We start from the raw sequence: 22,466 nt of genomic DNA on the forward strand, positions 1-22,466 counted from the left end.
AGAGCTTACTCCTGTAGTTCTTCAGATAGATTTTTTTACTGGTTGTCATGACTGCAATGAATTTCTTTAAATTTATATTAATATATATTTTCTCAATTGTAAGCAAAAAGCTTCCATTTAATACGTATGAAGACCAGTTAATAGTGTGTAAGTTCCTGGTTTGGGAAATTTTAAACCATTTGTTAGAAAAAAAAAGTTTATATTTCTGCCAATTCATTGCTCTTTTGCAAATTTCTGTTGCTAAATTTTTGTGATGATGAGGAAACAGTTCATGTAGGTCTGCAGTTCTCAAACTTTTCATAACAACTACCACGTCAGAAGATGCTAATCTCAAAGTATCACCAAAGTATCACCATTATGACACAATAAAACAACACTAGTACAGGCTTACAAGCTCAAATTTGTATCTGACATAAACAAACAAACTGGTTAAACCTCTAATTCTAACCCTTGTTAAAAACTGCAGTTTTGGATTTAAAGGTTTGGACACGGCACTACATGCAGTCTGGTGTTGGGTCTTTATCTGCCCTTCAACAACTGAATACAAATTTGGGCTAACTTGGGTCACATTTCCTCTCTGTTTTGCTTTTTTTGTTGTAAGCAGATCCTATGAGAGCAAACAGAAATGTCACTGGCACTGTTTAAAAAGCCACCAGAACGTTGGTTAACCATAATCCACTCCAGTGTCCACAGGGGCTCCAAAAATATCCTCCTTTACAGTTTCTGAACCCTTTCTTTGGGTCTTTTACAGTCAAACAGGCCAAAAATAAACTCAACAATCTGTTTTCTCTGAATTTTCCCACTGCCTTCAAAATGTTAACAATGAACCCCACCAACTGATATTTTTACATTTTTGGAAGAATGTTTGAACTATCAAAATGTTAGTAAAAATTTACACCATCTTGCCCTTTTGTAATTATGATTTTGAACATTACATTGCACTAAAAAGAAAATAAATGTCTAATAAAATGTCTGCAAGGAATTACTTTTGTATTTATTTGTTTATTGACTGCCAGGCTGAGAAGAACAGCATTTCTTTTTTCCAAACTGAAAAAAGCATCAAAAAAATTAAAAAACGTACAGTATTTTCTTAATCTGGCTTCTATCAAAAGCAATTCATTTTAAAATACAGTAAGTATCCTCATTATTATCAATAGTTAAAAAAAATCACATCAAAAATTTAATTGTCAGCCAAAAATATAACATATTTGTAACAAAAATGAACAGACTTTTACTTTAGGCAGCCTTTTTCAAGAAATTTATATTTGAAATAACGTTAACATAAACGTGACATTTTTCTATATATAAAAGTGCTACAAAACACAAAAAATATTAGTTATTTCACATTTTTTAACTCAAAAATGACATACAACCTACCTAATCTTAAATCCCCTTAAACAATAATCAGTAAACAGAAAAACAGTTCAAACACAAAAACTGAAAAATGTGAACCAGAACCAAATTATACACCCAGCATCATCTTTATCAAAAATATTGAGAATATTATTAGTCTGAGCCATAAAAGGTAATAATAATAATAATAATGCTGAGGACCCTCTACTGCAGCTTTACAGTAGAGCCAAAGCCCCACACACTAAAAGCAGGGTAGACGGGTTCTGTAAAAGAGGTGTAGACTCTGTGCAGAAGTCTCATGCCATTGAAGACGTTGTAAAAGGCAAGAATTCCACTTGTGTGGTCCAGATAGACGCCAATACGGGACGCCACTGGACCAGAGAAGTCCATGCTTTTGTTGTTGTGCACAAAGGTGTACTTGGAGTCGGAGCAGTACAGACTCCAGGACTTTTCGTTCCAGCCCAGGCTGCAGTCGTTGCCGTTTCCTTTGCGGCGGATCCCCCTGTAGGCCACCGCCACGTCGATCTCTGTCCCCCGCCAGTCCACCTCCCAGTAACAGCGAGCCCCAGACACATTCTCTCTGCACAACACCTGGAAGAAAATACACCAGATCTGATGACTTATCCCTGGCACTAATCAGCCAATCGGTTGTCCCATCACATTAAAATCCAATAGAAGACATTAAATTCTCACCTGCTGCCAGTGATCGAATCGATCTGGGTGATCAGGGTAGTTTCTAGGTTCACTTTTCATCGTCACTGTTCTGTTTCCCTCTGAGAGGTAAAGGTTGGGGTGGACAGTGTTGACATCTAGAGTCAACTGACAGGAGTCTGAAAGGAAAATAAAGAAAATAGTTCTTCTGGAGTGCTGTTTTTGAGCTATTTTGCCATGTTTTTGAGTCGTATAAGACTGGGTGTGGCCCGTTGTTTAAAGATTTACGCCGGTGAAGGACAGTATCGCCCATGTTTGCTTAAGCAATACTGAACCGGAAGTTTCCCTTCAAACATGTCGCTGAACCTGTTTGACAAACATCTTTTAAGCTGGTTTCAGTCATCTCACCAGGGGCAGTCACTCCTTTGTTAGGCATTTAAATGCTGCACATAGATGAGACAAGTAAGCCCAAGTTTGATTAAATATTGAGTTTTGTTGCCAGAATGAGATTGGTGTTTGCTGCTGCTGCCATGAAACTCTGACAGATGAAAAGTTAAAGAGTATTTTTCCTTATAAGACGTCACGCAGTAACTTACATTTCAGGAAGTCGTCTCTTGTTCTCGGTTCTTCACTTGGCTTTGATTCTTCTCTGCTTCTTGTTTCTTCCCTCAGAATTGATTCTCTTCTTGTCTTTGCATCAGCTTCTTCTGTGATGTACACTTCCTTTACTATGAAGATGAGAAAAAAAAAGAACAGTGTGAGCTACCACACCTAAAATGAACCACTTAGGAGAGAGAAATCAGTTAGGAAAGAGAAGTACAAGTAGTACAAGTCTACCTGCTGCTGAGATTCTGCCCATTTCAGATTTGCTGACTTCTTCTAATTGTATCTTCAGAGCAGCAATGGCTCTCTTGGTGGCATCGAAGGAGTAATTGGGGACAACACTGACGTTGTTCAGGTCTTCGTACCCGGAGGGGCCGGACAGAGACTGCCAGCTCTGATCAAAATAGAAACAAAAATGATTGAGATGAGAGATGGGACAAATCCAGCAGGAAGACCCCTGATTTTTGCGCCACACGTGGTGTTAATTTGAGCCCCTCACCTGTAGAAAGTGGATGTGATCGTCGGTGCGTGACAGCTTCTCCAGGTTGTTGTGCCTCTTCTTCAGCAGGGTGATCTCCTCTTCCAAGCGGTCCAGCAGAATCTCACCACGGGACACGGTGATCTTTTCGTGGGAGCGGACCATCTCCTTCACCTCACTGTACTTTCTCTCGATGAGGTGCAGCAGCTCATTGAAGATCCGCTCATTCTCCTCCTGGACTGTTTTAGCTGAGTGCTATACACAGGAAAGAGTGTTATTTAATTTATTTTTCTTCTAGAATGATGCCATGTTTGGATCAGGATGAAAAAGATGAGACAGGCTACCTGAACCGATTCAACAGCTTGTCTTAGATCCTGCCACTTCTTAATTCTCTGGTCGATCCTTTGCTGAGATTTGTGCAGTGTGGGCCCAAGTTGTTTCTGTGTCAAAATGCAGACATAAAAGTTAATAAAATCCAAATGATTATCAGTGTATTTACAGACTGATTCTGTTCACCACTCACTTGTTTCTCAGTCCTCTCAGTTCCAGCCGGGACGATGTCGTGGTGTTTGTGTTCGTCCATCATGCACAGAACACAGACCAGCGTCTGATCGGAGCGACAGAAGGCTTCCAGCAACTTGTCATGCTGGGCACAGACCTTCTCCCTCATCTGACCTGTCGCTTTGACCAGTTTGTGCTTCATCAGGGTAGGGTAGGTATAGTGTGACTGCAGGTGATCCTCACAGTAGGAGGCCAGGCACACCAAGCAGGACTGAGACGCCTTTGTCTTCCTTGTGGTGCAAAAGTCGCAGTTGACGTCTCCATACTTGGCCTGGGGTCTGGTCTGGCTACGAGTGTTCGACCGACGAGACCTATCTATGGTGCCATACCTGTCTAAATCCAGAGCGCCAGTCTGAGACATTTTCTTCCCAAGAATACAAGGAAAAATATAGATCCAGCAGATGCGAGGAGAAAATTAAAATCTGAAGGTTATTTGGCTCAAAAGCAATGTTTCAGCCTCTTGAAGAAATGTGATGAAAAATAACTAAAAATAAAGAATATAGATGAAGCTTGAGAAGCGAGCTCTTGAAGTTTCCAGCTCCAGCGAAACTGTGACACTGACTCACTGCGTGACAAAATGTTTGCTATGTGGTCTACTCTCAAGGTAAAACCAGTATTCCTGGTTAGACATTTAATCGTGAAGCAGTGGGTGGAAGTAACTGAAACAAAACCACCTGACACAAAGGTGATCGAAGGGATAAAAACCTACCAAAATAAAAGACAGATTCTTACAGATGATTAATAAAAAGTGCCTTGTTTTAGATCATTTTTATCATTTTCTCTCACTTTATGTTTAACGCATTTATTTGAAACATCTGTACATTTTACATTCCCAATACAACTAGATGTTTTAAGAACACTGGTAATGGGAGAAATAGCATCATCTAGTGGGACAACCTCTTAACCTCATTGATTATTTATTCCTCTGCAAAGCCTAAGTAATTCAAAAAATGTTGGTGAAATTTACCAGAACGTCAAAGCACGTAAAAATGCTTCTATAATGTATTGCAATAATTTGGAAACTGGATTAAAGAACCACACTTTGACTTGCCTCGTGGGTGACTTAATGATAATTCTTGGAAGAATGTGATGAATAAAACACAATGCAATGCAACAATAATGTGCCATGCATTGGTTTACTGAGACTATTTAGACTTAGTTTTCCTTTAATTTGTCAGCTGTAACACATTGGTGACATCTTTGTTGCAAGTGACAGAATAATTTGTAAACTTGTAAATATCTGCAATCAGACTCTCCCACACCGAGAACAAAGTGTTTGCATGTTTTTACCAAAAAGAAAAATCACATGACCAATGAAAGAAAAAGCATTTTCTGTGAAAATGTCAGTGCTATATTTTCAGTGCTGGATGACTTTGCTGAAGAAGCTGAAACTGAGTTGTTTAAAAGTATCAAAACACCAGCTGAAAGGTAAAAGTATCAAAAGGCTAGCTAAAAGTAGCATAATAGGAAAAAAATAGAGCAAGTAAGCTGAAGCAGGTTTCAAAGAGAACAGTGTTTTTGAAGGAACTGAAGAGATCTCAATGTGTTTATATGGGGAAACTATTTCTAATTAAGTTAAATATTTTTAGTATGAAAGTCTCAAAAGTCATAGCACCCGTGTCCTGAATGAGCTTGACAATTGCCTTAGGTTATGTTTATACACTGAGAACACTACATCATCACACAATGTGATTGTCTGTTTTTATTGATAGAGCAACTACATTTGTGTTCTGGATGTAAATAAAAGGAATAAAAGTGCAAAGGAAAATCTGATCTTTGAATAAACTTGCAGATGTTGCTGTCAGAACTATGTTGCAAGAAGTCACAAAAACTACAGCTGCCAGTAGAAGTACCAAGCAGAAAAGTCAAATAAGTACTTTTTTAAATGTGTTAATAAAAAAAATCAAAGTATTAATCTTATATGCAAGAATAAATCTGTAATAAACAGTTGGGTTTTGGTGGGTTTCTGCGTGACGGCTCTACGGCCTGTCGTGCAGTGACCACTCCGAGCCTGCAGGGGGCGGCCGTGGATTTTGCGCCGCATTGAAACGACAATAGCTCCTTTCGCTAAAAGTGCTCCAACGTTGGCGGCAGATGAGCTGTGGCGCCAGCGATTCACACAGGCAGAGCGAGCGAGGAAGGGAGGACGTGTCTCACTCACTACAGCTTGCAAAACCGTTCATAATCCGTAGTTTGAAGCAAAATCGATTCCCCCCATTCTCTATCCTCAGCATCCAGAAAGTACGAGGACAGAAAGGTGGGTATGTGCATGCAATGATTTATAATATATTCAAGACTGATATTCCATCGTTTAAATGCAACATGCTTATAGCAGCAGCATGGAGTCAGATGGATGGTGGTTAATATCTGTGTAACCTCATTGTTTCTGGTTACGTTAGTGCGCGTGTGGATTACCTATATTTTTGTCAACAGTTCCTTACTTTGTGATGGAAAAATACAGGCCTCGATCCGCACTAGTTGTAACACTGTGCCATATAAAGCAGACAAGCTCAGCAGCTCTGTGATGAAATTTGATCTTTAAGTCATATTCTGCTTAGATGCTCTCTTTGAAGGCGCGTTTGCTGTTAAGTCGATCCGATTCTTGGCGGGGTCGTCCTGCTTTGTCTTTTAACGTGGTTAAAGGAGTGGTTTGTAAAACTACGCTTCCGCTAACAGTATTCTAGTATATGCAGGCAGCATCAGTGTGGAGGCTTTAGCCGTGCTAACGAACTGGATTAGCCGGATTGTTAGCCCTGCTTCGGTGCTATGTAGCTTAGGGAAGCTAATGCTGTCGCAGCCGCTAAAGCTCCGCCATTGAAGAGTCCTTTTTTTCTGGCGTTGCCGCAGTGAAGAACTGTAGCCCGGAGCAGTTTAGTCCTCTCATACAGCGATTGCAAGAGCTCATTTAGATGCTTTCTGTTTGATTAACGTTTTCCAGCCATTATCTATTGTGGTTATTTTTTTGTTTATAAGTAAGTATCAGCCGCCCCCTTTCCAGGCTTTCCGCTCGCCATCGTCTTCAGTTAGCCATCTTTGTTTCGGCTAACCAGCTCCCGAACGACACTGCCAGCGTCTCCTAGCCTGCTAAATGCAGCTTGTTGGTCACCTGTATGATATCTTTTCGGCGCAATATTTATTTCGATCGCCTCCGGGGATTCTAGGGTACATTTGGCTTCGTTTGTGACACGTTCGGGTTACTCTTTCGTTGTTTAAATATACCGTGAACGACGCGTGCTAAACGTGGCTAACGTTAGCAAGCGGCAGCCATCTTAAGTGCTGGTGTGGCACAACAAGATGGCCTGTTAATAATCACACTGGGAGAATTTCCGTGTCGACCGTCGTCTCAGGTTCCACCGAAATACTTGACCGAACTACTGCTGTTAGTGTAAGTGTTTTTAGTTGTCAATATCCCGACTACGAACACCTAGGCGCTGGCTTTGGCTCGTTCAGCTAGTTAGCTGGCTAGATCGTGAACAAATTAGCGGCTAACACAATGCTGTTTGTCGTTAACCAGTCGCCCACCGACCGTAGCCAGCTAACTAGCGGCTATGAAGGCTATTTGTAGCTGCTTTGGTAGGCTAGCAACAAACACGTTACAGCTTAAAAGCACAAATGCAGCCGTGAAAATGGTCCTAAATATATAAAAGAATGGCATCTAAGGGAAAGCTGAACTGCACATTAAGGTGCAGCGTGGCCCGGTTAGACCGCAGTTTGCGGATTAAGTTAGAATGTGGAGCTGAGTGGTTCTCAAATCTATCATTTGACTTGGCTAATAGGGTGAAGCTTGTCTTGTATGGCAAAGTAGCTAGCAAATTGCTCATTTTACTTAGTGATATTGTTAGTTTTTTGTACTCATTATTACCCGCGAGTCATCAACCTTTCAACATAAATAAAATTCTTGAGCCAAACATACTATTTTGTTAGCAAAATGTTTATTTTTTTTGCTTATATTTGTTTAGCACAGTGTTATGCAGTGATGCACAATATTGCAGAGCTAATCAGATAGTAGTTCTTCTGTCTGAGTAATTTATTAAACACCACTATTTTTATTTTTTGCTCTATAACCCCTCCCAACCTGCAAGGATGTGCATTTGCATCTTTTAATTCCCCTTTCAGGCTTCAACTTGTGAAATTTCATCTGGTATCCGATGAAACAACCTAACACTCGTAAACAATTGGATTCTTTCAAAAATGCTCTGTTGAATTCAAAGATTGGGTCTCCTTCCCTGTAAATGTTAGTATGTTCCTGTTGTGGTATTAATTGGGATTCTGACATCTCAGTTTTAGTTTCAAAGTTAAATTGCTCCGTGTATTTGGGCAAGACCTGTTTCTGTAGCTAAGAGCTTGAAATCATAAAAAAACTAATATTGCAGATATGGAATTTTTGTCTTTTGTTAAATCCATCTTTATTTTTAATTTAAAGTTAAACTATTTATGAAATTTTGCTAACATAGAATTTCTTTGGTAATTTAAGGTTCTTGTACTTGTGCTAACATTTCATAAGTGTGCTGCATTGCAGATTTGGCTGGTATAACCATAGTTTCTTTTTATGTAGCACTCTGACGTTTTTTCTCCTCTTTTTTTCTTAAATAGGTCTGCTTACCGTCGAGTACCAGCGCGACAAGGCGAGAGAAAGAAATCTGAGCTATACCTCTGGTTGTCTTTTTTTGTTTCTCATCCAGCAAGAAAACGGAGGCCGTAGGGCTGGAGTGTGTTCTTATGGCCGAGTCGGAGACTGAATGTGACACTCCCGGGCTTGACACGCTTGGGTCGGAGTGTGTCATAGCCCATAGCCATGTTGACCTTCATTATGGAGCCGAAACCGAGATCATGACAGAAGAAAAGCACGGATTGGAGCTGGAGATCCATGGCTCAGACCTAAAGATCCAGGGGCTGGGGACGGACCTCAGTGCTGTAGCTTGCGTTGATGCAATTGTAGCCGAGACAGACCATGATTATATTAAGGTGGAGCATAGCGATATTCACTGTTTCACGACGGCAGAGATCAAGACGTCAGGAACCGAGACTCTGCTGGGAGAGGTGCTGCTTAAGACGGACGGTGAGCATATGGTTAAAATGGAGTCTGACCATGGTGGGGAGCTGACAGTGGAGTCTGAGAATGGTGTAATCATACACGAAGCTCACGGCCTACAATGCAACGAGTGCGGTGAGATTTTTGGCAGCATAGCTGATCTTCATCAACACTTTGAGATCCACAAGGACCTCAACCCTTACATCTGTGTCCACTGTGGTGAGAGTTTTGCTGTTGAAGCCAGCCTCAAGCAACACATGAAAATTCACATGAAAGAACGGCCCTACGTCCCCCCCGGAGTAGAGATCATGGGTAAAGATGTCATTGATGCCTTCAGCCTCAAGTCTCATCAGATGATTCATTTGCCAGACAAGCCCCACAGATGCTCGGAGTGCGGTAAGAGCTTCGCAGCAGCCATTACCCTGAGAGAACATATGAAGATGCACTCTGAGGACAAGCCGTACAAGTGCACACAGTGCAGGAAGAGCTTCGTCCGCAGAAGGCATCTGAAGAAGCACCAGGAGGTCCATGCCCGCGAGAAGCCATACACCTGCGGCCAGTGTGGCAAAGGCTTTGCTACAACCTCCAACCTGAAGCAGCACCAGAAGACCCACGCCGCGATCGTTCTAGGAGACAAACCCCACCAGTGCGTTCAGTGCGGGAAGTGTTTTGCCGCCGCGGCCACCCTCAGAGAGCACCAGAGGATCCACTCGAGCGAGAAGCCATACAAATGCAATATGTGCAGGAAGAGCTTCGTCCGCAAGCGCCACCTGAAGAAGCACCAGCAAGTCCACGCTGGAGGCAAGCCGTACACCTGCAGACATTGCAACAAGGGCTTCAACCACTCCTCGTCCCTGTCTCGCCATAATAAGACCCACATGCAGAATCCGGTGTTTTCTCCACCCCAGCCCGGAAAACCCATGTCTTTCAGCACGCCAACAAAGCAGCGGGTCCTGCAGGAGGGAGAGAAACCTTACATGTGCCACCACTGTGACAAGGGATTCAATCATTCCTCTTCCCTGTCGCGGCACCAAAGAGTCCACTCAGACGGAAAGACTTACACCTGTGGTCACTGTGGTAAAAGATTCAATCACTCTTCCTCTCTTGCAAGGCACCAGAGAATTCACTTGGAGAATAAACAGCAGACGCCGCAGCCACAAACGCCACAGCCATCACCACAGCAGTACAGCCCCATCCCCATCTCTCCGCCGAAGGTTTTCCCCAACAACGCCTTTCCAAAGCAACACATTCTTTCCGTGGAAAAACCGTACAGGTGCTCTCAGTGCGGAAAAGGCTTTAATCATTCATCGTCTCTCTCCAGACATCATAGGATCCATGCAGATCATCAGTCGTCAGTGCCCTCCACCCCTTATCAGTAGCCCCGTGCGAGCTCCCCACGACGCTATGCCCTGGCTCGTTTGTTTCACAGATCACCCTTTCATCTGCATCGCCAGAACACAAAATGTCAGGCCAACTTGTACCGACGAGGGGTCAAGTCGGCACGTTATCCCAGCGGTCTAATTGACAGTAGAGCAGAAGTCTTTAAAAGGAAACGGCTCGCCCTAAAGAACCTTGTGACAAAACGTTTCAGAACTGATCCTAGAGCTGTTGCGCTCAGTTTCGGGGAAAGCAAATTGTGAAGGAATCAGTTGATGTTAGTGATTCAGCTTCAGGACCTCCAGAACTCTTTTAAAGATCTACATGATAAAATTGTAACTTGGTGAATATGCCTGATCCTCTTTTTGATAAAATAATTCAGTTTATCTTAAGGTGTTTATATTTGCTTTACGTCTTCAACTACTCAAGTCTACATATAACATTTGGACGGCCTCAGTTTAGTTATTTCCTCCTCCATAGCCCGTGTGAAGCAAATATCAAGAATTCAATGTAAATACTTATTGATTTTTTTTATATATAAATATATATATATATGTATAGGTGACTAGTGTGCTGTTCCAAAAGATGAAAATTTTGATAGTAAGATCCACTTTGTCTCCAGTTTCTTTTGCCCTTTTATGACTTTATTTTGTTCCAACTGTTGGAGATGAGAGGAAAAACATAAGAAAGTTATTGCAGCTTGTTTTGTTCCGTTTTTTTTTTTCTTTTTTAAATTGGGGCTCCATCAGACACAAGTCGTCTTGTATATTTATGAGCTCAGATTTTGTACGTCTCTCCATGGTTTAACGCAGTTCTGAGTTGTACAGAGAGCGATTCCGGCTGACTCCCTGATTCTTTTATGACATGCAACTTAGCTGTTAGAAACTGCCTATTAGAAAAATAAAAACCCCACCTGATAGCATATTACATGACACGTGTCGTAATTATTTACCGCGTGGTTTTAACTACGCTCAACTTCCAGATGTACATGAAATGCTTTATTGCTTTAGACTAATTGCCTGTGTATAGAATATAGGTAACACTCGATCTGCAAACTGTCACCGTTTGATCCAAAACAATAAAAAAAGGCTGTGTATACTAAGACTACGATAGAAAATTTACCGGATTTTTCTCAAGTCCGATGGATTGCGCTCTATTTACTGTTTTGTGTAAAAAGAAAAGGAAAAAAAAAATCTTTTACAAACTGATGTATTTTTTTAAACATGGCTTGGGTTCTATGAAAGGGAATGAGACTGTTTTTATGAGAGTGAGCATTTTGGTGAGCAATATTTTCTTTTTAATTTGGAAAACAGTTGTGCGTCAGACTGTAGCATAGTTCTCTTCCTTGTGTTAGATAGGTGCCTTATTGCATGCTATGTAGAAACGTATGCAGAGTTATTTGAGAAAAGCTAGGGTTTTCTTCAGTCTTTAGTTCCTATATTAATTTACCTTACATTTTAATTTTGTCACTCATAAGTTTGCTTCGTTTTATTTTTGCTTTCATGTATGATACCATGTGTTTACACTGTTACAACTATGTTTATTTTTCTCCCCCTTAATTTTTGTCAATGGCCTCACTGTAGAGAAAAATTGTGTAAAAGATCCATATAGACTTCTCTTAAGGGCAAATCTTGTAACACCTCTTCCCTTTCTTGAGTGGCACATATATGGATAAATAAAGGTTGTTGACTCTGCTGGTGTTTAATCAATGACATTATCAGGAGCTCAGAAGTTAAGTTCTTGTTAAAATAAGCCGATGAAGATGAACATGGCAACGTAGGCTAACGTAAACTTTCTCTTGCTTGTACTTTTATAGTCTGGCCACAAGGTGTCACCCTTTACCAGCAAATCTATTTAAGAGTTCTTTCCTATGATTATAGTTGGTTTAAGTTTCTCACAGCTGGATTATTTTAGCCTCAAACTGGAGTCTAAACTATCAGCCTGGGCGAGTAATAAACGCTGTAACTGGATATGCGAGGGAAGCTTTTAGGAATCACCCGATTTATAAACAACAACAGTGTCTCCCGCAGTATACTAGTTAATGTTCCTGCACAGCTGGTGGCTGACTTCAGGTTGTAGGAGCAGAGGTTTGCACGTCTGGATCCACCTTCAGTGAAACACCCAAACATCTGTTCTCAGCCCTCTGGATGCAGAGCACTGATTTGTTTTGAGGACAAATCTAACACGTAAGCGCATGTTTTGTAAAATGTGGGCATCCAGTCTTTAAATAAATCAGTTTTACACACATAAAGCTTTAAAAGCATCTTTAGTGTAACAGCTACAATCCCACAAAATAGCAATCCGAAATAGTTAAAGGCCTAGCAAATGCACGTCACCCACAGCCTTTCGTGCCAGATTTAGACTTAATTTTATTTTCAGAAATGACATTTGTGGCCGTTTTAGTCAAACGCTGAAAATGTGTGCAGCTTCGTGACATCTTGCGTGACCCGTTGGCTCTCAGCCAAACTACATCTCAGTATCTGTAAAATTCTTGCGGAGGCTTAAGGTTGATTAGCCGTGGAGGCCATCTTGATTGGTGTTGACTCCAGTAATCAGCTGTAGGTGTCAATCCAACTATTACTTTCTGACAGCTTCATTAAAATCTGTCCCGTGGTTCATGAGACATCCTGCGGTGCAGACAAACAAACGCGTGCACACACAGGCAAATCGTTATTTCTGATGGCCTCGAGCGATAGGGGATAAATAGTTTTACTTAAAGGACATGGAAGAAAACATATTGGTGGATATATAGTTTTATTTGTAGTAATTGCTACAAGTCAAGAAAAAAAAGGGACAATTTAAGACAGATTATTGCTGAGTTTTTATATTTTAATCATTGCAACACGTGCATTTTGAGCACAAGTGAACTAATAAACATGATGTAGGGAGACCGGGAATGGTTGTAACATTTTTTGCTCCAGCACCTTTAACTCACAGAATTTTTAAGCTAGAGTTCTCAAACTTTTATACAAAATACCCACATTTGTTTACTACAAATGGCATCAATTCAAACCTCTGCAAGAATATCACAGACCTCATGAGTTCATGTCAAATACACGGTGTTCCTTTGTTACAACCTACCCCGCTACCGGGGTAGGTTGTAACACCTGCTGGGGTAAGTTGTAACAATTAGACAAAAGAAGCAAAAACAGAGGCCACACCATGTGATATGCTTCAAAAAGAGGTTTAGTGAATTAAAAGAACAATACAAGAACATCCAGGCATCACTTGCAGCGTTCACCATTTTCTTAAATGGGCCGTAGACACTGCGGTCCAGTGGCTGAAGTTTATGGCTACAGTGGGGGGGAAGGTAAGTAGCACTATTCCCTTTTCTTTGCAGAAATCAATAGCTTTAACAGATATATGTGAACAGTGATTATCCAGCAAAAGTAAAACCTTCTTCTCTGGGCTGACCTTTGTGTGTTTTGCAAAATGAGCAAGGAATAAGAGGAAGTCTTCCTCTTGCATCCATCCTGAGGCATTACCACTTCCTGCACTCTCTGTTGGCCCACTCTGAATGAAGAGTTCCTTGTAACCTTTACGGGGGAATACAAAGAAGGGAGGAATTGCATTTCCCAGCGCTTGCACAGCGCATGCTACTGACACGAGCACACCTCTCTTACCTGATGTCATCGCACCCACCTGCTTGACACCACGACGAGCAACAACACGGTCTGGTGATTGAACTGTTGTTACGCCAGTTTCATCTACATTCCATATATCGCTCCTGTCGAAGTTGTATCTCTCAATGACCTGTCCAAGGCTGTTGAAGAAACGTTCCACATTTTGGCGGTTAAAACTTGTGGCCCGTGTAAGGCTGGTTGCCTCAGGACTCCTTATTGACAGGCTAGGGTTCCGCTTCATAAATAATGTGAACCAGTCAGGCCCTGCCATCTGCTTCTCATCCCATGTTTGTGGGTGTTTGATATTATATGTTACTGCCAGTCGATATGCAAATTTTCTGACCAAAAAGAAAGAGGAATAGAAAACACCTACGCTGGTATTCAATTCTTCTCTTGTCTCCAGTGACTAACCTGTCATATGCTTACCTCACTTGGAGTCAGGCCATAATACAGGTCTGCTGCCTGAGTCAAATAGTCAGCCAATACTTCCTCCTGCACCTCATAACCTACACTGGGAAGATCACTGGACCCCTGTTCTCTCAGCTTCTGCAGTGATTTGCAGTATCTGCTCAGTGTTACATGGCAGATCCCATGCGCCTTCGCAACTGATCTGACTGACTTGCTCTTCTTTATGACCTCATCAGATGCCTTTTTTAAAACATCTGCAGGCACACGCCTATCAGTCTTTCGTATCCACTGCCTTGGCATTCTGTAAAATTATTAAAATCAAAATGTTCTTAGTTGTATGTAAGGGGATGGTTGTAACACTTTTTAAAGATGTGTTACAACCCACCCCAACCCTGTCAGCCATGTTTAGCTAGCTGTAGTAGCATAGCGGTTTGAAATTAGCACAGGAAAATGCATCACATTTTGCCTGAGAAATTACATTTTCATCTAATGTAAGTCATATGGTTTTATCTGCAACAGTATAAGTACTAAACAAAATATAGTCATGGTCAAAAAATTTACTTTCTTACCTCAAATTCCGTTTTTTCTCCTTAGTATCTGCATGTGCCTGTTTACAGCCTTGACAATCACAATATGGGATTGGGGAGGAAGCGGGTAAACACTGAAATGATCATGTAACTCCTATCTTATCCCTGATTGGTGGAACTGGTGGTGTTACAACTCTCCCTATGTTACAACCATACCCGGTCTCCCCTACACAGGTTTATGAAGGGAAATATAGCGGATTACTTAAAAAAAAAAAACATTTACAAAGATACATTTTTACTGTACATATGTACACAGACTGAAGCTGTGTGCCGAGATCAAACACAAGGTTTATTTCCACTCCAATCAGACGCAAGGTCCAGCAGCGACCGGCTATACGTTCATGACAGGAGTCAGCTGCAGCAGTGAGCTCTGAGGTCGAATGGTGCTGCTCTTCGAATGCAGTTTCTCCAGGTTCTGCAAGAAGCCCCTCCGCTTGAGACCTTCGAGAAGGACGGTGTTGCTGGAAGCAAGACTGACACGAGTCCTGTGAGGGCAGACGGGAGGGGGGGAGGGGGCAAAACATACCACTTGAAAAATGTGACACTCCATCCCACCACCTAAACACCCAGGTGCACGTAGAGTTCAGTGCCACAAGAAAAGGTTCTTTTCTTCCTCTTAGATTTTAAAACGAGTATTTAAGTGCTGCGCGGCAATTACACGCAATTATCAGAAATGACTCCCTTCTGTCCAAACACTGGATGCTATAATTGTCCACACGGTGTTTGTTCAGCTTTATTGCAATTTACCTTTAAAAAGTTAAAAACACATTTTGGGAGTGAGGCCAACCACAGACATGTAACCCCAAGGTTAACAAACCTCAACACTGAGTTTATTTAGCTCAAAGCCACTTCAGAAATGTAGGGCGTTGCAGTCGTGTGTGGGCGCACAGCAGAAGGGGTTTGTATGACCTAATACGTCTACTGGCTTTTACAAGAAAACGTGTTTTAATAAACTCTAAATTAATCCCAGCTTACAGACAAATATAAGGAGAGTCACTCACCGAGGGGAATCTATCCCGCTGTCTCCCGTGATGCTCTGGTTTTCGACCATTTCTTCTGCTTTTCTGACTCCGCCGGTTGTTTTCTGTGCAGACTTGTGCCCCTGGGGGAGGACCGTCTCCTCGAACCCATCCTCCTCCTGCAGCCCCTCCACGTCGGCGGCCCAGTGCGCCGATTCGCCGTCGCCTTCGTCAGCCGACTTGCGGACCGTCTCGGAGTCCGACTCAACCTCACTAGCCTGGCAGTAGTCGAAGATGCTGCTGTCCGCTGCTTCACGCGCCCCGGGGCGACCGACATCTTGGACAGAACCGTGCTGGCTTTCCCCCTGGACCAGCGGAGTCCTCGTGCGGCCTGGTTCACTTTGCGTGCCTGGTGATTTACTTGTCCTCGGCTGATGTGGTCTCCAGATGACCTCGCCTGGTCTTGTAGAGCTGAGGGAAGCCCCCCTATGGTTTGTAGGGGGAAACAGATCTTTTAAGCCGCTCTCCACTGAATCTTGCCTGAAGGCGTCTTGAGACTGCTGAAAAGTGGCTTTATAATAGTGACTGTGAAGTCCTGGATGTTGCGTGTTCATAGAGTCGCGGTTAGCCAGCTGGTAGGTATGATAGTTCGCTCCACCAGTCTGGTAATCGTTTGCATCATCAGGAATCTCATCACTATTCAGACACAAAGAGCTGCAGGCGTCATCATCCTCCTGTTCTGCTGGTCTCTGATAGAGGTTATAATCAACTTCTATAAAGCCGTCGCTGCTTGTTATTAAGGCGGCGTTTTCAGGTGGCAGTTGGTGCTGTTCTTCATGGTTTCTGATTGGCCTAACTTCCTGTCGGTCATTGGTAGACGTGGTCTCATCAAACTCAGCTGGCTTTTGAACATCATCCCTTTGTTGACTGAGGAGTCTGAGGGAATGTTTGCGCTGTAAAGAGGGCTTGGGCCACGGGGGATTTGGCTCGTATGAGTGGTTTATGATGGGCTCATAGGGATGAGCAGGGGTAACACCAGGCATAGTGGAGTATTGTTGGACATTAGCAAAACCATCATCTTTATTTTGGGTTTGGTCTGGTCCATGTTTGTGCTGCGCATCCTGAAAGTTCTCGTTTTTGCCTTCTCTCTCCCAGTTCCGGTTGCCATTTTCTTCGTCCTGACGTCGAGCTTTGTCATCCATTCTGAGCGTGCTCCCCCGTAAATACGCCGAGCTGTAGTCCAGAGGTAGCTCTCTGTTGAGCTTCCTGTCGAGTTGGTGCTGATCAGCAGGAAATCCCATCTCTCGGTCACGGTCGTATCTGTCCTCAGACAAGGGGACTTTAAGTGCGTTCTCTCCGTCTGCTGGCATCAGCTTCGCCCGATGTGGGTCCCAAGATTTGGACCTGTGGCTCGGCCGTTCCTTTCTCCCTGACCCGGAGGCCTTGCCCTCCTTCCCCTCTTGCCTTCTGTGCTCTCTACTGGTGGAAACGATGTTTTCAGCCTCTTTGACCGGATGAGTCTGGAAAGGGTTATCGATGCGTTTCTTATAAAGACATTTTCCCTCCACAGTTCCGCCCTCCTCCGTTTGATCTGCTTCATCAACCGGGATTTCCATTCTGAGTCGAGTCGGAATCAAATCCTCCCCATCCGGATAATTGTCTGCACATACGGGAGCCTTACTTTTAACCCTTTCCCTCTCCCGCTGCTTCTCTCTCGATGAGTGGGCCCTTCTCTTGCTGCGGGAAGCCTTCTGGGAGGATCTTTTCCCTCCTCCTCCTCCTCCTCCTCCTTTAGACAAGTAATGATGCCTGTGTTTCGAGAAAGTCAGGGCATCAGTTGACATTCCCTTGTCGACTCCCTTATCGTCTTTTTCCAGAACCCTATCGAACACCCTGTCAATCCCCCTTTCCCTTCTCTCTTCCAGCTTCTTCATGAGGACCGTGTGCCGTGTCAAGTTGTCCACTGTGAGTTCAGGGTTTATGCGTTTGATGATGGCATGCTCCAGGTCACGAGGCAAGTTGTTCAAGTCGTCCTCGTCCCTTACAGGCCACTCCTCAGGAGGGAACTGACCCGAAAATGATGCGTACTCCTTCTTTGGCTTCTCCTTTTTCCCTCCGTTTCTCCTGAACAAGCTGAGTCCGAACTTCCTCCCCGGTTTGTTGTCTTTCTCTTTCCGGCCAGTGGCATTAGTCGTAGCGGTTGTTTTGCTGACCTCGCTCGCCTGGCAGTCCGCTGCGGTGGAGGTGGACTGATGCTGCACCACGGGTTTGTGATCTGACGGCCGGGGCCACTTCAGGCTTTTGCCCGTGCACTCACTTATGGACACGGAGACAGAGTGCTGGTCAGGCACAGTGGAGGGCGGGACGGTGGCCGTTTCAGTAGTGGCAGTGGTGTTCGAGGTATTTAGGTGGGAACTGAAACAGCTACAGGACTTGCAGTGGGCCACGGGGAGAGCTTGACCGCCCTCAGCACACACTTCATTACTCAGGAGATAAGTAACGGGAGGAGACACAGGAGGATCATCCGTTGAACCAGAAGTCCACCAGTTCTTCTCTCGGACCAAGTTGTTGGTAATGAAATAGGTCTGAGGGGTAACAATGAAATAGCCCTCGCCTGTATGGTAAATCTTGCGCTCTTTGATCAGTGTGCCGAGTGCGTTGTAGAGAATTTCCTGAGTGGGGATGGTTATTCCTAAGACACAAAAACAATACAGTCTGTTAGGGACAGAAAGTAACAAATAAGAAGTAAACGGTACATATTTTAAGAGTGAAACTCTCTAAACACCATACATTGACTACATTGGGGGCTTCTATGGTGATTTCAGCCATTTTTTGCTTGGCTGAATACAAAAAAAGCCAGGGTAGGAGTAGGAATCTTAAAAATCAAACCTTGTTGTGACAGTGATAAATTAAAACCAGAATTAAAGGCATTCAGAGATTGTAAAAACACATTTTTGTGCCAGCAGCATGTTTTAAAAGAAGTACGTTTTCAATGAGCTCAACTAATTATCTTTGCGTGCCAAAGATTGAAACAAAGTTTTCGGCTACTACCACACCAAACTTCATCTCATTATTGTTAAAACTAACAATTTTTGTATTTGTTAAGTTAGATTAGCTGTGACAGCCATCTTGAATTGTGTTAACTCCAAATGTTAATCAGTTGTACACAAGCAATTACACAAACTTCTGCCTTTAATGCCTGCGAGCAAGAAAGATTTTTGCTGCCATAAGTTCAAAATAAACATGTAACTTTCCAAAAAGAACAATCAATTTGTTACTTTTAACTTACTGTTGTCTTTGTGCTATTTTCATATTATTACACAGTGGGAAGTACTTAAATTTTGCACTCATTTGAAACATGTTTTGGGGAACTTGTGTGTGTGTTTCCCCAAATTTTAAAACTATTACTTGGACAAGCGAGGTAAAGGAAATATGCTTTGAATTACCTGGATGGGCTTTGCTCATGTAATTGATAAGAGCCTCCTGGGTGACGGTGATCTGCGTGGCGTTCATTTCGGAGATGACGGAGCACAGCACCTCGGCTAGGGGTATGAACTGGGACTGGGGAGCCGGGGACATCTGCACCGGGGACAGGTCACCTGAAACAAACACAGGATTGGGTGAAGCAGGTGGGCTTGCTCACTTAGGGAGGAATGAACCCACTTTCCCTGTCTGACTGGTGCCGCCAGCAAAAACAACTCAAAACACCAAGGTTCCCGTCCTAACCACCTCCTCAATCATGACCGTGGTGGTCTATTTACGCGAGTTATATGAACCATGCCCGACTGCTTTTGAAATTCCAGCAGCACCGAGACAGACCACAGAATTCCATTACTCCCACAGATATGACCACAGGCCTGCCTGCTGGGCAGATCACGTATCCTGCCCCCTCGCCGTGCCACACCACGGCGCAGGAGTGCCACTTACACAAACACGCTCCTGACAGCCCGAGAGGATGAGAAACAAGACTCGTCTCTGTAAAAACAGCGCGTAACCCAGCCTCTTAAAACACGTCACCTCAGTGTTTTCACACCATAAAACTACTCTGCCTCCAAACCTCCGGACATTTCAGAAACACTGCATTTTATTACCAAAAACATTCTGCACGAGTTTCACACATGGAGAAGCTTAATTGAAGTAACATGTAGAAGTTTACGTCGCCGCAGGGAAATTAGAGTTTGTTTTTTTTCCTCTCCTGTCAAAGCCTGTTAATAGCATGAAGCATCCAACTTTAAAGCTATGCTGGACAAAATATAACTGATTTCTTCATTGGGTGGACATAAAATTCTAATCCTGTTATCCTGCTTAGACTAACGGTAATGGCAGTAGCAGAGTATAAATCTTTCTGTCATTTGCCCTATAAAAGGAGGCAAAAACTAGAAAACAATTAAAGGTGTAGCGTTCCTTGAAGGAATGCATGTCGCCCGCCGCAGCCTTTCATGCCCGACTGTTAAACTAAGATCATCTGGTGTTCAGAAATGACAGAGTTGTAACCACTTTGCTCATTGTGCAATATTGATTGATTGATCTGTAGCCATTTTTCTGTTGGTTAAGTCAAATAGTTGTGTTTGTAGACATACCTTCAGGGATTACTTTGACAGAGTTGAATTAAAATCCATCCCAGAGGTTCATTAGATACGTTGCTAAAGCTACAAACAAATGAGCACACTTAAATCCTACCAAAATAAGTCTTTCTAGCAGAAATCCACAAAACAAGAAGACTGTGTTTAAAGGTTATATTAGAAATGAACATGTGGTTGGATTTGGATACTTTCTATAGGAGGTCAAAGGTTAAAAATAATAGCGCTGGTTGGAAATGCATCTGTCTTTGTGTATTTACTCACAAGTAAAATGCACCACAGTTTACCAGTGAGGACTGGGTGAGGACCGGGTGCACTTAAAGCCCCAGAACAAGCCAGATTCTTTTTGATAGTGAATGATTAGCGTGTGGGCTGGTTTACCACAAACATAATGAACACCAAGACACAAGGGCATGCACATAGCCCTATCCACAGGACTGGAAAATTGGTTTGAGTTAATCAGCTCCAAGGCAGCAATGAAAGGTGGAATGGAAAAGGAATGAGGCTAAATGAGGGGATGAGCTATGAAAGCTGATCCGGAGTGTAAAATTCCTACAGACGCTCTCATTCGGATACACATAAATACATAAATCTTCAACGTGTATTTCGTTATTGATGCGTCCTTCCGCGTGTTTCGGTTTCCAGTTGTGGTGAGCAGGAAAATGAGTGCATGAATGTGTGGATTTAGTCCGTGCGACTGTGAGCGATTCGCCCAGGAGCGCCGAGGGCATTTAACAAAAACACAGTGGAGCCCTCGCTTGATGTAAACTAAACATCTGCGACCCTCACACTTCAGCCACTTATGTACAAAGCAGAGAAATATACACCTAATCAAGCATGTGGGGCGGTAAGAGATGAGACTCAGGTAGTGACGGATCACAGCCAGACGACAGAGAAGGGCGACCGCATTCCAAATCACATTTCTTCATTTTGACCGGGTTTGTTGTCATCACAGTTAATGTTGCAAGATTGTCACATGTAGCCCAGTTTGTAAGATTACTATTGCCTGAAGGTGATAAATGTTTTTGCACATGTCTGTGTGTGCATGTGAACCAGTCCCTGGATGTACGTCTACAGCTGATGAACTTTTGGAGTCAGCCTGATTCAAGATGGAGCCAACTGACTGCAAAAAAAACACAAAAATGACAACAGCAGCGATCATTTTACAGCCTGTCAGCTAAAATCTGTGGTGGCTGAAGGTAGTCCCCAACACAAACTCTGAGAGCTAACAGACGGCGTTTGATTGCGCCGAACATTATTTTCAAGATTTATCCAAAATGGCTATAATTCTGTTCAATTTCACAAAAAAATTATTTCAATTTAAAAATTCTGGTCTTTAATTAAAATATGATCTTTAATATTTCTAAACTTATTTTACACTGTTAGATCAGAAGAAAGTATTACAAAAAAATCTATTTATTGTGAAATGTTTTATAATTTGACACTTTTAGATTTTGTTTCTCCATTATTTAAACCATGTAGTTTCACAGGACGGAAATTATTCCAGTCTTTCATCATTTGTTTTTGGAAACAACCAAATTGGCACAAGATAAGTGGTAAAGTCTGTCCACTTTAGGGGTGCTTTTATCTCCACAGTAAAATGTGTTAAAAGACACATTATTGTAGATTTAAAGTTAAGTAAAAAAAAACCACAGATAAGAACTCTGCTAAGCTCAGTCAGTTAAGATAAAATATCAGCACACTTTAAGCTCATAAGGCTCACAGACAGGGACACTTTTAATAAACCTGATCCAAAGGGATTGTTGAAAAAAAACAACAACCCATCTGCGTTCCCTCAGCTGAGACTGTAAGCTGGATAAACCTTGGAGCGGATATCTTAATGGCAGTTGCCCTCGGCAAAGAACCAGAGCTGCTGACTTTACTCCTCGTTGTTTTTTTTAAACTTCCTACAGGAATGTCCAGCATTCTGTCCAAGAAAAAAAAAAACAGATGTATAACCTCTGACAGAAGTTCAGTAAAGACATGATGGGTTAAAGAGATGGAAAAACATCATGTCCAAACTTTAAGGAATCAAAAACTGCTGCGATGAGTTATTTTCAGCTTTAAAGAGACATCTGCTAACATCATTATTCACATCACTGGCAAACACACAAACACCTGTAGCAGTTTTCTTTTTTTATTTGTTTTGTGAGAGAAAACGTCTGGTGAAACAGAAGAAGGTTGAGGATTACTGAATCCAACATTAGCAGGTGTGACTGTCAGGGAGGGTCACTGTTGTAACCGGCTTCTCTCC

General features: G+C 42.7%; 3 protein-coding genes across 7 annotated transcripts in view; 1 reads left to right on the forward strand and 2 right to left on the reverse strand.

Moving 5' to 3' along the window:
- Positions 1-982: 982 nt before the first annotated feature.
- Positions 983-4,211, reverse strand: ftr14l (finTRIM family, member 14-like). Its single transcript, XM_017428551.3, has 7 exons — positions 3,609-4,211; positions 3,430-3,525; positions 3,107-3,340; positions 2,842-3,001; positions 2,601-2,732; positions 2,047-2,183; positions 983-1,944 (listed from the first exon to the last, which is right to left on the reverse strand). Exons 1-7 carry the CDS (start codon positions 4,005-4,007, stop codon positions 1,558-1,560), a joined length of 1,545 nt encoding a protein of 514 aa, XP_017284040.1. The 5' UTR covers positions 4,008-4,211; the 3' UTR covers positions 983-1,557.
- Positions 4,212-5,725: 1,514 nt separating this feature from the next.
- si:ch211-198a12.6 (uncharacterized protein LOC563253 homolog) lies at positions 5,726-11,749 on the forward strand. 5 transcript variants are annotated; one of them, XM_017432526.2, is made up of 2 exons: positions 5,726-5,907; positions 8,240-11,749. In XM_017432526.2, the coding sequence occupies exon 2, from the start codon at positions 8,366-8,368 to the stop codon at positions 10,055-10,057; it is 1,692 nt and encodes a 563-aa protein (XP_017288015.1). In that variant the 5' UTR covers positions 5,726-5,907; positions 8,240-8,365; the 3' UTR covers positions 10,058-11,749. The 5 variants fall into 5 exon arrangements, with proteins under 5 accessions (XP_017288015.1, XP_017288004.1, XP_017288034.1 ...); XM_017432515.2 differs by having other exon boundaries at positions 5,726-5,903; XM_017432545.3 differs by lacking the exon at positions 5,726-5,907 and adding an exon at positions 5,980-6,618.
- Positions 11,750-12,792: 1,043 nt separating this feature from the next.
- stox1 (storkhead box 1) overlaps positions 12,793-22,466 on the reverse strand; it is a 22,379-nt gene continuing 12,705 nt past the window's right edge. Inside the window, exons 2-4 of the mRNA XM_017431676.3 lie at positions 19,079-19,231; positions 15,675-18,324; positions 12,793-15,158 (exon numbers count right to left, since the gene is read on the reverse strand). Of these exons, the coding sequence (XP_017287165.1) occupies positions 15,005-15,158; positions 15,675-18,324; positions 19,079-19,231 (2,957 nt within the window). The 3' untranslated portion in view covers positions 12,793-15,004. The remainder of the gene's footprint in view (positions 15,159-15,674; positions 18,325-19,078; positions 19,232-22,466) is intronic.

This window comes from Kryptolebias marmoratus, linkage group LG22 (assembly GCF_001649575.2).
Source record: "Kryptolebias marmoratus isolate JLee-2015 linkage group LG22, ASM164957v2, whole genome shotgun sequence".
Classification (NCBI taxonomy): Eukaryota; Metazoa; Chordata; class Actinopteri; order Cyprinodontiformes; family Rivulidae; genus Kryptolebias; species Kryptolebias marmoratus.